The sequence below is a fragment of the Triturus cristatus genome, chromosome 12 (assembly GCF_964204655.1).
Source record: "Triturus cristatus chromosome 12, aTriCri1.1, whole genome shotgun sequence".
NCBI lineage: Eukaryota > Metazoa > Chordata > Amphibia > Caudata > Salamandridae > Triturus > Triturus cristatus.
Window position 1 is genome coordinate 615,810,257 of NC_140595.1, and position 14,750 is coordinate 615,825,006.

General features: G+C 43.2%; 1 protein-coding gene across 2 annotated transcripts in view; it reads right to left on the reverse strand.

The window, feature by feature from the left end:
- Positions 1–3,851: 3,851 nt before the first annotated feature.
- The window catches only part of SPG7 (SPG7 matrix AAA peptidase subunit, paraplegin), a 359,427-nt gene continuing 348,528 nt past the window's right edge, over positions 3,852–14,750 (reverse strand). For both annotated transcript variants that reach the window (XM_085639919.1, XM_085639920.1), the window contains exons 16-17: positions 5,680–5,757; positions 3,852–4,755 (exon numbers count right to left, since the gene is read on the reverse strand). In XM_085639919.1, the coding sequence (XP_085496045.1) occupies positions 4,543–4,755; positions 5,680–5,757 (291 nt within the window). In that variant the 3' untranslated portion in view covers positions 3,852–4,542. The remainder of the gene's footprint in view (positions 4,756–5,679; positions 5,758–14,750) is intronic.

The window sequence follows — 14,750 nt, forward strand, 5'->3', positions numbered from 1 at the left end:
AGGAAAGATTGCCTGATTGTGAACACGTGTATGTCGATTACTTACTTAAGCCAAAGTTGGCGCTAGAAGAAGTGTAGTTTTCCAAGAAAGGTATTTTAGTTCTGCCTTTTGAATGGGCTCAAACAGGAGTCTTATTAAATGTGACAGCACATTTTCAAGATGCCAAGGATGAGGAGGTAGTTTCACTGGAGGAAACAGTAGGAACAATCTTTTAACAAACCGTTTTATTACCCTTGAAGACCATAAAGATGGAGAGTGACTGATTCAACAAAACCTGGAGATTGCGGCCAGATAGACCTTGATGGAAGAGTTAGAAAGACCAGATTTTGCTAGGTGAAGTAGATACAGAAGTATCTGTTCTGGTGATGAATTGAAAGGATGGATTTCTGAGATGGTACATCAGATACAAAACCTCTTCCACTTAAGTTTGTACGTTTTGTTTGTGGTCTGCGCTCTGGTATTGGCAAGGACCTCTCGACAGTCGGATGAGATATCTAGCTTGGCAAACTCATGGAACTTAGGAGCCGAGCCAACAATTGAAGAAATGTCAGGTTGGGATGACGGACCTGGCCTAGCTTCATTGTTAATAGGTTTGGTATTGGTTGCAACTGAAAGGGTTTATGCTCCGAGAGGAGGAGGAGTTCCGTAAACCAGAACTGGCAGGGCCATCTGGGAGCTATGAGAAAAATTCGACAGGGATCCTTCTTCATTTTTCTGAGTACTCTTGGGATTAATGGAATCGGGGCAAAGCGCATGCATAAATATGATCAAAAATGCATTCCCACAAAAACCTTTTTGGGGTTGCCAACCTGCGATGTATTGGCATTTGCAGTTTTTTGGTTTGCGCCAGAGATGTAAAAGGTGGTGCAGAGTTGGTTGATGTAACTCCAATTCGTGGCATTCTGAGCTGGTCCAGCTTAGTGAGTCTGCAAGCATGTTGGATATGCCGGGTAAATGTTCTGCTCTGAGAGTTGTGTTGTGTTGAATGGCCCAGGTCCATATTTGATGTGCTTGGATGGATAGTTCCGTCTATCGTGTTCTGCACTGTTTAAGTAGTGCGTACTTGTTGTGTTTCAGTTCGGACGACAACTGATGATCCTGCGATCCTTGTGTAGGCTAAAAACTGAACTAATTATCCAATGTCAGGCAAGGTTCTGAGACCAGGGGTGAACGCAATCTACCCCAGTACATGACTGAAGAGGTGCCAAGGACAGCATGTCCTGACTGAATCAGGTGTGCACCTTACCTGACATAGGAGAAGTGGTTCCGGGAGACCTGTTACACCCATTCCGATGAACTTCTTGGACCCCTGGTATCTTGCTAGGGCACCTGAACCCATCATTTTTTTATCTGGATACTCCTGCCCCTCCCCGTGGGAGCCCCTCTTCCAGACCACCTTGGGGCTTGGTGGATTCGTCCTTCTACAGACGGCCGTACCTTTGTGGATGTTAGCCGGTGACTGCTTCCCCAGGTTGTGGATTCTCAATCACTGACAGAATCCCCCCGTACCTACGAAAACCCTCCAGGCAGCTATCACCCAACATTGTATTGTTTGTGACCGGATGATGATCTCCAGTCATGAAGGTCAAAATGCCATCAACTTGCACAAGGTAAATTTATACTTCGAATTATGACATGATTTTTTATAAGCTGTTCCATAAATGTATTGATTCATGCATAACTTCTTTTTGAATACTTGTCCAATACACTATAGCACTCTATTTCTTCAGCCTGATTCACTTGTGCTGTTTTAATATCTTCAAAAACACAAAGTGTTCACCTTTTCTCTTAATATACAACTTTAAAGCATGGTTGAATCTAAATTGTGACTTGTGTGTTTTTGCTGACAATATAATTGCATTCAATCTTGTTGCTGGGACTATTTGTCAATATTTAATGCATGTATTGTAATTAAGGCTCCCTGTTTTCCGTTTTTACTGAATTTTTACAGATAAATACACACAGAAAACCATTTATTTTTTGCCTGTATTTCTTTTTAAATGTGGATAAAAACGGAAATTGGGTGCTCTTTGAGTGATTATAAATACACTTTGCCAGGCCAATAACTTTGTGGATTGATAGGTAAGGGGTAAAATAGAAAGGATTTTTAGTAAAGAGGCTTAAAAAGCAGTAGATATGCACAAGGCAGATACCGAAATGTGCATATTTTCATATAAGTGCATGCATTTATCTTATGCGGGTGCTCATATCACTGAAACCTGGCAGGCATTCAAGAATGACTGCATATTTATTGGTTAAAAAAATCTGTAAATATACCAGTTTCAGCCTTTTTGTTCACAAAACCCATAATAAATATGGATAAATGTAGATAAAGTTGACAAAAAATAAATATGTATAAATACAGACGGAAATGTAAAAAAAAAAAAAAAACATAAAACCGGGAGCCCTAATTGTAATTAATTTACTCCTTGAATCACATACCCTCATTGATTCCGTTGAGACATTCTCGCATGCTACTGGAATTTACCCAGGTCAATACTGGGACTACGAGTGTCTCCTGTGGTTGCTTATAATTATTAATATTTAAAAGCAGCATTTCCCGCCTGTCAAAAAGGGTTATTTTGACAAGTTTGCCAGCAGCTTTTTAGGCTACTGCCTTCAGGCTGCATATGGTATGCCTAAAGCCATGTCTTACAGGCCCAATCTATGGATGGCACAATGGGTGACGCGGTCCGCAGGTGGCATTTAACTTCCAAGCCCTGGGTACATTTCTACACTATATACCAGGGAGCTATAGGCAAGTTACAGGTCAATCAGGGAATAAGCCGAGATTGCAGAGCCCATTGCTGTGCTGGATCAAGATCTGAACCAGGGAGGATCCAAGGCTTAACAGACTGACTCCTTCCGACTGTCTGTCTCTTGACTATGTGCATAGAATCACCTGGATAGCTTATGTGAAGATGGCTTATGCCTCTCTAGGGAGAGACAACATATTTTCTAATCCCCACTTTCTGTCGCCCCCTAGAACTGAAAAGAGTAAAGGTTCAGTTCTTTGAACTGGCTTTGCTAACTAGAAAACAGGCTGAGTTAATGAAACCCTCGGTGAGGGTACACATGCTTTTAAAGACTGTCCAGGGTATGGAGCCCAATCTAGAGCAGGTACTTAACATGTGTGATAGATTTGTATTGGCCAGGTTCCAGATTTAATTTGTTACATCATCTCCTGGCCTCGGTGGGCGGATCGACCCAACCAGGTCTTGTGTTGCCTTGTGGCTGCGGCAGTAGGTCTCCACAAGACACTCTACATGTTGTCATGTTTTGTAACTATTTCAATAGGCCTAGAAAGCAGTTAATCGTCCCCCTGTTAAAATCTTTAAATTTTTCTCAAGTCCGTCCTGCACTTATGTACCTGCAGATGCTCCCTAACGAGTGTTTTATTTGCTGTTTCCTGTTTTTGTATGAGCTGCATGGAGGTCTAGGTGTTCTATCCCTGACTGATTTATGTATCATTGCAAGCGGCGTGCTTTTATCTGTTTTTATTGTTATTTGGTATTCATTTTAATTTCTTGTATTTTATCCATATGCGCTGTATAAATATGAATTTCATGTGGAGTGATTTGTGCTCTTATAAGGTTATTTTTTCATCTCAACCGAATAAAGATTTTATGATGATACTATCTTCCGCGAAAGGAAGTGCATGCAAAATGTTAAAAAACACTTTTTCAGTCTCCCGATAGAAAGCTTTTTAGACTACTGACACTGCACAACTCGACACCTGACTCCATAATTTGAGGAGTCTAAAATGGAACTCTAGCCTTGAAAGTTCTTGGGAAGTAACCATAACTTTTGCATGTAGCAAATGCATAATGATTATTAATGACAAAAAAATATTTAAAGAATAGGTCTTTATGACAATATTTGAATACAGAAAATCATTTCCAAAGGCCATGTCTGAGCTTTACTGCCAAGGCCCTATTGTTGGTAATGGTCAACCTTGTTATAAAACACTAACACCAGTTACAATTTTACAATTGAAACAGAAAGCATGGTGTGGCTGTTTTTCTGGCATATACAGTGCATGCTTTCGCCAACACATTAGCACACCCTGCTACAGCATGGCCATGTACCATATGTGTGTGGTGATTTATACCCATTGTACCTCTTTAGAACTGAAGGTAAAAAATTAAGGAAAGATGGGCAAATGCAGATCAAGGCTCTTCCATAACGGAAAGACTAAAAACACATTCTAGTGAAACGTTATAAGGGAGGCAATTGATACAGTTTGTTTACCAATTTTAAATCTAGTGTTGGATTTTACGAATGGCACTTATCTTTTACACCAGTCTATTCATGTCAGTGCTTTAAGTCGCATACAAAAATCCAACCTCTGAATGCAGCAATGGGTGCCCGAATAGTAGAACACAATGTGGTGAAATACCACAGACTCCTGTCGCTCTCTCTTAAGGTCCTATTTCCCACAATCAAATGAATGTGCATCTGTAACAGCACAGTGAAGGGAAAGAAATGTAGAGAGCAATGAGGATAAAGAATGAAGACATCTCCATCAAGTGCCAGACAACTTCATAAAAGTCTTAGGATGGGTTCCTCTTCATCCTCTTCTCGAGATTTCCGCTTCCTGGGCGGCTCCTCATCTCCTGTGTCTTGTTTGTCCTTTTCCGCATCGATCCAGCTCTGTGGAGCAATCATTTTTTTTGGCCCATATGGATGTGGCCCAATCAGTTCTTCAATGTCATTGTAATTGATAACCTCTTTCTCCAACAGAAGATTGGCCAGCTGAAAGTTTAAAAAAAAGTGTTGGGGTTATTAGGATGCCACAAACACTGTCAAAAACTGTTACCTTTGTCATATCAGTGAGATTCTTCTAACATTCAGTGGAGTTTTTTATTTCTCTCCCTTTTAAACCATCTTCTTTATTCCATTGGCCATAAACTTTCAGAATGGGACGTTCCATGCCCATTTGTCCTTTGCCTCCTACTTCTTCTTTACTCTCTGTTCACATAACCCAGCAAAGCCTACAGGCCATGATGCGCATTACAAAAAAAAAGAGAACCAACATTTATTGTCTGGTCTAAGGCCTCTACTTCTTAGTTTGAAGGCGTAACAGTGGAGGTGGCGGCTGTCATATCTACTAAAGCATGACTTTGTGTTTAGATGAAAAAAACATGCTGTTACACAGCAAGAATTTACTGGATGAACCCTGGCTTCACATTTTTTGTAATCTGCATGCAATGTGAAGGGTGGGTGTTATCTGGCAACCCACACTGCTATGTCATGCCTCCTCCAATAAGAGTTATTGCTCCTAAAGCTTTAGTCACAATTTCACAATTATAGCAGTTTCTAGTTGACCTTTATTTAGATCAGTACTTTCTACCTCAAAGCATTTCCCTGCTCAAAAGAGAACTGCAGATGGCCTAATGTCTGCAAGGTCCTCTGTAATGTTTCTCAGACTCAAGTGAAACAACAGTGCCCAGAGATATATGTTTCGAAATCTAGATATCCCTGTGGGCTTTTGAAGAGGGTTTCCAGATTTCCTGCACATCTGTCTGTTACATAGCATGAAAAGCAGAATGGTTAGTCTGAACGAGACAAGTGCCTTACCAAACCTGGACATTCAATTCAGTAAATGCCCTCAGCCTTTTTTAGTCCTCTACATATAAATAGTCCATTCAGTAACCTATTAACAATGCCAGCTCATACCGCTTGCAGTTTGTCCCTGTTGTCCAGTAGTAGCTTTTCTGTGCGCCTGTATGCTTGAGCAATTAAAAGCTTAGCTTCCTGAGGAAAGAAACAAAACACAGGAAGTTAGTGCAGAGGAAGAATAAAGGTCTGTTGAAGGCATGTTGAAGCATGTATTCACCATACAATGCTGCTTTGAAATATTAAAACTCTTGCTACACACAACAAATATTGTTCTTAGTCTAAAGGTATTCAAAGTCAAAGTTTTCTGTAGCTTCTCAGGCTTAAAAACTGTCCCTAGCTTAAAGGGGAAAGTCTCACTTCACACAGGTTAAAAAAGAGTAATCTACTCATGTTAGTAATTCTTGATTTATTAATCATTCAGTCTCTTCAGCACAATAATGGAAAGACCTTAGCAAGGATGATAATGAGCTGGTACTGTAGCAGAAACATGCTGGGATGTCAGCAATTCAAAAGACTGTGACTGGGAGACTCTATCTGTCACCCAGATAGCTCTTGAACTCCAGGTCCTCTTTTCTTCTATCAAGAGGAATATTACTTATGGCCAATGCAAGATAGATAAGGGAAGCTGATGGTTAATGGATATCGGATTAATAATATGTGAATTACTGCAATGAATAACTTGTACCTATTCTTGTATCCCAGTGTCATCAATCCTAAAAATCGGAAAATCACAAATCATGACTTATGACAGGTAGAAAATGGCTGTGAGCAGGGTAGCCTAAGAATATATTTTAAACTAAACTATCTGCTTTAAAGGCCTCATAGGACTCCTTTCTAGGCTCCAAACCATTTCATTTTCATTTTTAGATCACAAATAGAATATCCGTTATTCTCAAGGACTCTACCTCCGAAGCCAGTGTAGGAGGCTGGCTTAGTATATGGTGCATAGTTTAAGGAGCAATACACATTGCACTAATCTAGGCAACCCTTATGGTGCTTCGAGTGGTCTTTGAGAACCTTAGTCTCTGAAAGTGGAAGCTGTGGAGAGCAGTCTTCAGGCTTATCTTGAAGGGGTGTAAAGCAGCTTGTTTTTACCACATTTAATCAATAGTGTAGATTAGATAAGAAAGAACCACACAGTGTTTATGAAAAATAAGTCTATTTATTACACATCCCAATCACTATCACATTGGTTTATCTCCTAGCCGGAGATATCAAGAATACGCATGAAATACTTAAGAGAAATCAGGTAAGTAGCACAAATATACACTGGGCTCCAGGGGGAGACCAAACCATATGCTAAAGAAGTGGAATGCAAACTAAAAAGAAGAATGGGACTTGGACCAAAGGACTCAGAGGAGCTGGGAGAACAAGGAACCAGCCAAGGCAAGTACCCAGGAACCCCACGGAGGCTGAGTGCAGAGTGGAAACACAGCTGCGTGCCCAATGGAAGTCTATTGAGAAGTTGTGGTTGCAGTTTTAAAGACAATGGACCCTTCCCCAGAAGACCCAGAAGAAAACCTTTGGAGGATGGAAGGTTGGAGAGCCACCCCACCTGAGGATGCCCCAGGAACCAGGTTACCTGAACCAGGGAAGCCAGGTGCATAGTGGTGAAGTGATGTCGGAACCTCCAGTAGATGACAATGGGACAACTTGGGAACAAAGGCCTCTGGAGATGTCACTGAAGATATCCGGTGGAACCCAAGGATGGATTCTTGAAGAGGAGAACCTGCAAGCAGAGGGGACAAAGTCTATGCCACTCGGAGGTGACCAGGAGGCATGGAAGCCCAATGCCCACCTTTGGCAGGGAGCTCAGGAGAGTTGACGAGGGACTTGTTGCTGCAGCTGTGGGAACCAAGCAACGCTGAGGAAGACCAGGCGCAGTACACGAGCTGTCCCACGTCGGATGTTGGTGTCTAGGTGGCCGGTGTCTTGCGGGAGCACCATTAAGCTTTGGTGGCCGCAACTGGTGTGGAAGACGACAAGATGCAATTGTTGGACCAGCAAGGTCCAAAGGACTCACAAAGTGCAGGAGAGTCACAGCAGGCCCCGAGCAAGCAGGGGAGCCCCCCAAAGCAGCAGAAGACCCTCGAGAGGACCCCCAGGCCGAAGACACAGGAATCACATGAGGACCTCAGACAGCTCACCAAAGATGGAGGCCCACGGTGCACGGGATGTAGTGAGGACACTGATCTTTGAGGGGTGAGGTGCTGGAACTTCTGATAGCCCGAAGATCTCTGGAGTGCAGAGCCAACAAGTCAACGCGATGCACAGGGGTTTGGTCCTAGCGGCTCTCATGAAGGATACTATCCTCCAAATTGCAGGGAAGACAGGTCAGGCCTCTGGAGAGCTGTAGAACCAACACCTGTGTTGGCCTCGGGAAGTTTGTAGGAACACAGGAGCAGCAGACCGGTCAGCTTCGTTGCGGTGCCTGCAGGTGCACAGGAGTGGCTCCTTTACTCCAAGAGAGATTTCTTCAGATGCCCTTGATGCCCACAGGTCTTCTGGAGAACCTGTGCGAAGCACAGACACAGATGAGGCAGAATACTTGAAGACCAGAAAGAACAGGAGCAGCAGGAGTCTTCCTTGATGCAGTCTTGGTTCCAGTCGAAGTCCAACGAAGCCCAAGTGTCCAGACAGTCAAAGAGTGTCTTGGTTTCAGAGATGAGCCTTGTTACACGACGAATCTGAGAACGCACCCATGGGGGAGCCTTTAAATACCCAAGAAAAGGGTTCAGTTTCAACCAGAGCGGGTACCAAGGTTTCCTGAAGTGGCTCAAACTGGACTATGCAAGGAGGGCACCAAATGTGCTCTTCAATGCAGTCTGGTGGCGCTGTAAAGCGATCCCACCCCAGTCCAATACACCTAATCCTGTCTGGGAGGTGGCCACACCTCCCTGTGACAGGAAACCTATTTTTCCTACCTTCTCCTGCGCGATCTCAGCTCAACAGCAGGAGGTCGTCAGAACAGTGTCCTTGGTCAGCAGAAGCACTAGCTTGCTGGCAGACCTTGAAAAGCTGTAACCAGGGAGTACAGGGGGCTCCCCTATAGGACCACTCAGTACATGGGATCATACCTCCAACACTGGCATCATTGTTGGGGTTTGATTCAAATATGTTTGATACAAAACATGACACGGTTCGGTACAGCAATTATATGGTTAGACATCTAGTAATGACTGATGTCCACTATATGTCTTAAAATGGCTGATTGCACTTACAAAGCCTAGAGAATCGGTCCAGGGTTTGTAGGGGTATCCTGCTCATGCAGGGGCTCCCTCACACTTTTAATCAATCACCCTGCCTTCAGAACTGAAAGGCTTCCCATAGGGGTGACTTACAGATTTTAAGTGTAGTGACCTCAGATATAAGAAAAAGTATATCTGCTGTGAGAGGTGCAAGCACCGCCTCACACAGGCTGAAGTGGCAGACCTGTAGTCTGAGTTTAAGTGGACTCCCATGGGAGGCACAATACATGCTGAAGCCCATGGGAGACCCTGGTGTACCTATGCCCCTGGGTACCTTAGTACCATATACTATGGGCTTATAAGGGTACACCAGTGGCCAATTGTGGAGGTAAAAAAGTACTTAAAGCCATTTTGGGAGAGAGAGCACAGATGCTAGGGTCCTGATTAGCAGGATCCCAGCAAACTACAGTCAAAACACTGACACCAGGCAAAAAGTGGGGGTAACCACAAAAGCAGATCCTACTTTCCTACAGCCAGTAATTCTCCAAACTGGGTCTATTCCTAATCAGAACTGCAGATAAATACACTGTATTTGTTTATCGCAGGCCTGAAACAAATTAGGGAAGATCTCAATTTCCCCCAGGCTTCTGAATGAGTAACCTACAGATGATATTGCAGCAAGGTAATGTGTATCACCTGCTAATGTACCTCCCTTTACCGTATCGCAAAGAACTCTCTAAACCTTATTTAGTCAGCAAATATTCACTCTTAAAGCTATCAATTTCTAAATCGGAATTTGTTACAAATTTTACAATGAGGTGTGAAAATTCATCAGACCATTGATAATACCATTCAGAATTAGGATGTTAATGCTCGAGAACGAAGGTATCCAAAGACCAACATCCAACCTTACAGCTTGAATATTCAGACTTTTTGGGAAGCCCAAAAGAGTCTTTAAACAAAGGCTTTCCAGGGTATCCCATCTGATTTGCAGGTCAATGGTAAGTAAACTGGTTTCATAAAACTGTTGCAGAATTCATTTACCTAATATTGCTCTTTTTAAGGGCTCCACTGATAAGCCTCTCAAACGGGAATCAAACCATTTCCGGGTATTGACAGTTACAACAAGTGCAGTTCCCAGATTTGCTGAATGGTTATTCCATTTTATATTACTTGCAAATGTAAGACCCAGTTATCTATAAACACTAAACTTCTCCAAATGAATACTATTTAGGTGCCAATTCAATTTCTTAGGCCACTTGAAGAAAACCAAAGTCTTAGCTATTCAATGTTGAAAATAAGTCTAACGGTTCTGCAATATGAATGAAAAGCAGAACGTGTATGCTACCTATTGTAGTGTAGTCCATTATAACTAAGTCAGCGTGCATACCCCCTTTTTTGGAGCGAAATAATTTGGATTTTCTAATACTGCTGGGAGATCTGCGGTGAAAATAAGAGCGGTGCTAAAACACACACCTGCACCTAAGACTATTTTCCACCTGAACCTTTTCTGGTAAAGTCCATACAGCATTTAAACCAACCGTGACCCAAAAGCTAGAATTTATTTCTTGCAAGATAATCAGCAAATCGTGAGGGATTTTCTATCTACCAACTTTTTCTCAGAGGGTACTACAATCAACTCTGTCAAAAGCGACCCGAAAGTCAACAAAACAGCAGCAGAGTTTGCCCACAGTTGATATTAATCTCCTTGCCACTGCTACCATACACTGATCAATCGTAGGGTGATTCTGCCTAAATAACCCCTGCTCTTTTGGATTAATACTGGACCCAAATGCCGGGTTTTCCTGGGAGCCCTTCTAGCAAATCAGCTTTTCAATTGTGCCCCGCCATGAGTTTGGTATTTTCCGTGAGGTAGAGACCCATTTAAAGAAAGGACATAGTACATCCACCCACCATAGCGGGTGTCCTTTAAACTGTACTACTGAGAGGTTATTGGGACCGGCTGTCTCTGACAATTTCATATTACTAATTATCAATTGCCAAATCGCTTCCTGCATATTACTCCAGTTCAAATCATTAAAAAAATTATTTTTTGGGTCGGCAAAGAAGGATAGGCATTTTTTTATTTGTATACTCTTCCATTTCATTATAATCTTGATAATAGAACACTCTACGTTTGATATTGTTGAGGGGCCTCCATAAATCATGGCACTCTAGATCAAACCACCAGGATAAGGTACTTACCTGTAATCCTAGTTCTCTTTCAGGGGTATCCTCATCAATAGTCATAAGCACATGAATATTCCCGCCCATGTGCAGGGGTCCCGGAAACAATATATACATATATGTGAGAAACGTATCTGAAGCTATAAATATATATATACACACACATATATATATATATACATATATACATCCACCATGCGCTTAACCTGGGCAGCCGAACACACAGCGTAGACGCAAGGTGAGTACGTCTTGTCATCTAACAACCACAAATTTTCGGAGCACTCTCGGGGTCAGTGAATTATTCATTAAAAGCAAACACGTTTCGGCATCATTGCCTTCGTCAGTGCCTTAAATCATTGTAAGTATCGCACAGCATCCAGTCATTTAAATAATCCAATGTTCACTTCCTTTGTAGGGCTGCAGCCAATCAGGAAACAGCCAGTGTTATTCGCGTCGGCATTGATGTCTTTATGAGAGAGGCCTCAATCTCCCATAATGCAGCATCTGTGATGAATTCAAAATCACTCTGTTAGTTCCTCCTGCATTGCGGCCACATCTCATAAGTTCATTATATTCTGGGCCTTTCCCGCGGGCAGCTACTTCTCGCCCGACATTGTTGTGCTGTCCTCCCTCGCTTACCGCTGATAAAATTCACGGAGTTACTGCAGGTGTCCCTGCTATGGCTGGGGCATCAAAGACTTGTATAGTCTGCGTCCTTTGTTGGGGCGGCAGACTCCGGTAGCGGTGGTTCAAGCTTGCCAACCATTTCTACCATGCGCTTCACCTGGGCAGCCGAACACACAGCGGATGCCTCCGTAGACGTGAGGTGAGTTCGTCTTGTCATCTAACAACCACAAATTTTCGGAGCACTCTCGGGGTCAATGAATGATTTATTAAAAGCAACGCTTTTCGGCATCATCGCCTTCGTCAGTGCCTTAAATCATTCTAAGTATCGCACAGCATCCAGTCATTTAAATAATCCAATGTTCACTTCTTTTGTAGGGCTGCAGCCAATCAGGAAACAGCCAGTGTTATTCGCGTCGACACTGATGTCTTTATGAAAGGTGCCTCAATCTCCCATAATGCAGCATCTGTGATGAATTCAAAGACACTCTGTTAGTTCCTCCTGCATTGCGGCCACATCTCATCAGTTCATTATATTCTGGGCATTTCCCGTGGGCAGCTACATCTCGACCGATATTGCTGTGCTGTCCTCCCTCACTTACCGCTGATAAAATTCACAGAGTTACTGCAGGTGTTCCTCCTATGTATTATCACAAATGCAGCCGTCCATATAGAAAAGAGGAGCTGAGCAATGCTACAGGAATTTCCTTTACACACACATATACATTCAACATGAAGCAGTGAAAAGAAAACAAAGAGCATTTGAACTGCTTTAATGTGCAGCAGAAAAAACATACTCCTGCGAAGAGGAATTACAGCATTGCCAGCTCACAGGCTGCATTGCATAAAACAGTCATTGTGAAAAGCTAACCTCATAGAAACACATAGGAATAAAATTGGCACCGTGCCTTTAAGGCAGCCATGACCCCTAGCTTCCCATCATGCCTCAGGGGTGACAGTTAGGTCAGTTGTTCTTTGCGGAGACCCGTAGGCCAGTGCACAAAGAAATTGCATTTATCGTAATCATTTGCCCGGGGAGGCGGGTGGGTTGCTTATGACTATTGATGAGGATACCCCTGGAAGAGAATTAGGATTACAGGTAACTTATCCTTCTCTTCCAAGGGATCCTCATCCAATAGTCATAAGCATATGAATAGAATAGCAAGCTCAGCCCCATAACCTGCGGGAAAATGTCAAGCATAAACTCAACAGGATTGAGACATATCATGACTCCCATGAAATTAGCATTGGAACAAATTCCTCAAGGAGGCTTGGCCCACTTGGGTATCTGCTCTGGAGTCAGAATCAAGGCAGTAGTGCCTAGTAAACGTGTGTACCGATTTCCAAGTTGCCGCCTTGCAAATCTCGGCCATCGGTACATTATGCAAGAAAACTACTGTAGCTGCTTTTCCCCTAGTGGCGTGAGCTCTAGGGGAAACCAACAAAGACTTGTTCGCTAACTGATAAGCCAGCTTAATGCAGGACACTATCCACCTCGAGATAGATCGTTTTGAGGCTGGAAAACCTGTCCTGACGACACCATAGTTTAAGAATATTTGGTCAGACTTCCTAATGGATTTTGTTCCCTCCAAATAGAATTTTAGAACCCTCTTGAGGTCAAGTGAACGAAGAGACCTTTCTGCTGGAGTAGCAGGATTGGGAAAAAAAGAGGGAAGGGAAATTGTCTGGTTAACATGGAAGTCAGACATCACTTTTGGTAAGAAAGACGGGTGAGTCCTGAGAACCACCCGATTGTGATGGAAAACCGTGTATGGTTCCTTTGCGCAGAGTGCCTGGATTTTGCTCACTCTGCGTGCTGACGTGATAGCTACTATAAAGGCAACTTTCCACGTTAGGTCCTGTAACATGGCCTTATGAATGGGCTAGAAAGGAGGGCCCATGAGCTTGGACAGGACAATATTCAACTCCCAAGGAGGAGAAGGATGTCTGACAGGAGGAAAAACTTTCTTCAACCCCTGAAGGAAATCCTTGACCACCTGGAGCTGAAAAAAGGAAGGCTGGTCAGGTGATTTTCTGTAGGCCGTAATGGCCGCCAAGTGAACTTTTATGGAAGAGTACTTCAAACCAGACTTGGCTAAATACAGAAGATACGGCAAGATTACTTCCTCCTGCCCACTTGTTGGAATAAAACCATTACGCATACACCACAAGAAAAACCTCTTCCATTTAAAAGAATAAGAACTTCTTGTGGATGGTCTCCTCGACTCCCTTAAAATGTTCATGCAGTCCTGAGGGAGATTCAAGAGTCCGTATTGCAGGACTTCAGGAGCCAGGCTGCCAAGCTCAGTGACGGAAGGCTGGGGTGCAGAATCTTCCCGCCCATTTTGGTCAGTAAGTCCGGTCTGCACTGCAGCCTCCTGTGTGGACATATTGAGAGTTGCAATAGGTCCGGATACCACCATTGGCGAGGCCAGTCCGGTGCTATCAGGATCATCTTCATCCTGGACCTGATGAGCTTGGTCACCACCTTCGGTATGAGAGGAAGGGGAGGAAAGGCGTATGCAAATGTTCCGGACCAGTCGATCAAAAGAGCATTCCCTCAGTCATGATTATTATATAAAGTGGTATTTCCTGCCCCGGGGAGCACGTACGGATACTTGCAATTCTCACTGCCTTGTTTGTGTGAAATGTTTATAAGTTTTAAATTGAAAGATGAAACCGTCTGCAGAACTGTTATTCGAATACAACTGCTGCCTTCACTCTGAGTGCGGATGGACTAACGGGATCTTTGGATTGCCATGTTTGTATAACGGTGCAATAACACATCTCGTACTAATTAGCGGCCGGCCCAAGTGGGTGTAGGCCCATGTCTGTAACTTTTTTGAAGTCAAATAAAGGTTTCTTTAACATAAAAAAAAAAAAAAAAAAAAAAAAAGAAGAGCATTCCCTCCCGTTCCTGGCCGGTAAAATCTGGACACGAAGGCGTGGCATTTCTTGCTTAGATTGTCTGCAAAGAGGTCGATGGATGGTCGACCCTATTGACGGAAGATGTCTGCCACTATGTCGTCGTTGAGCACCCAGTCTTCTTGTTCTTCGAAGTGCCGACTGAGAGCGTCTGCCCGTATGTTTTGTTCTCCTGGTAGGTGTACCGCTGTGATCGAGAGATTC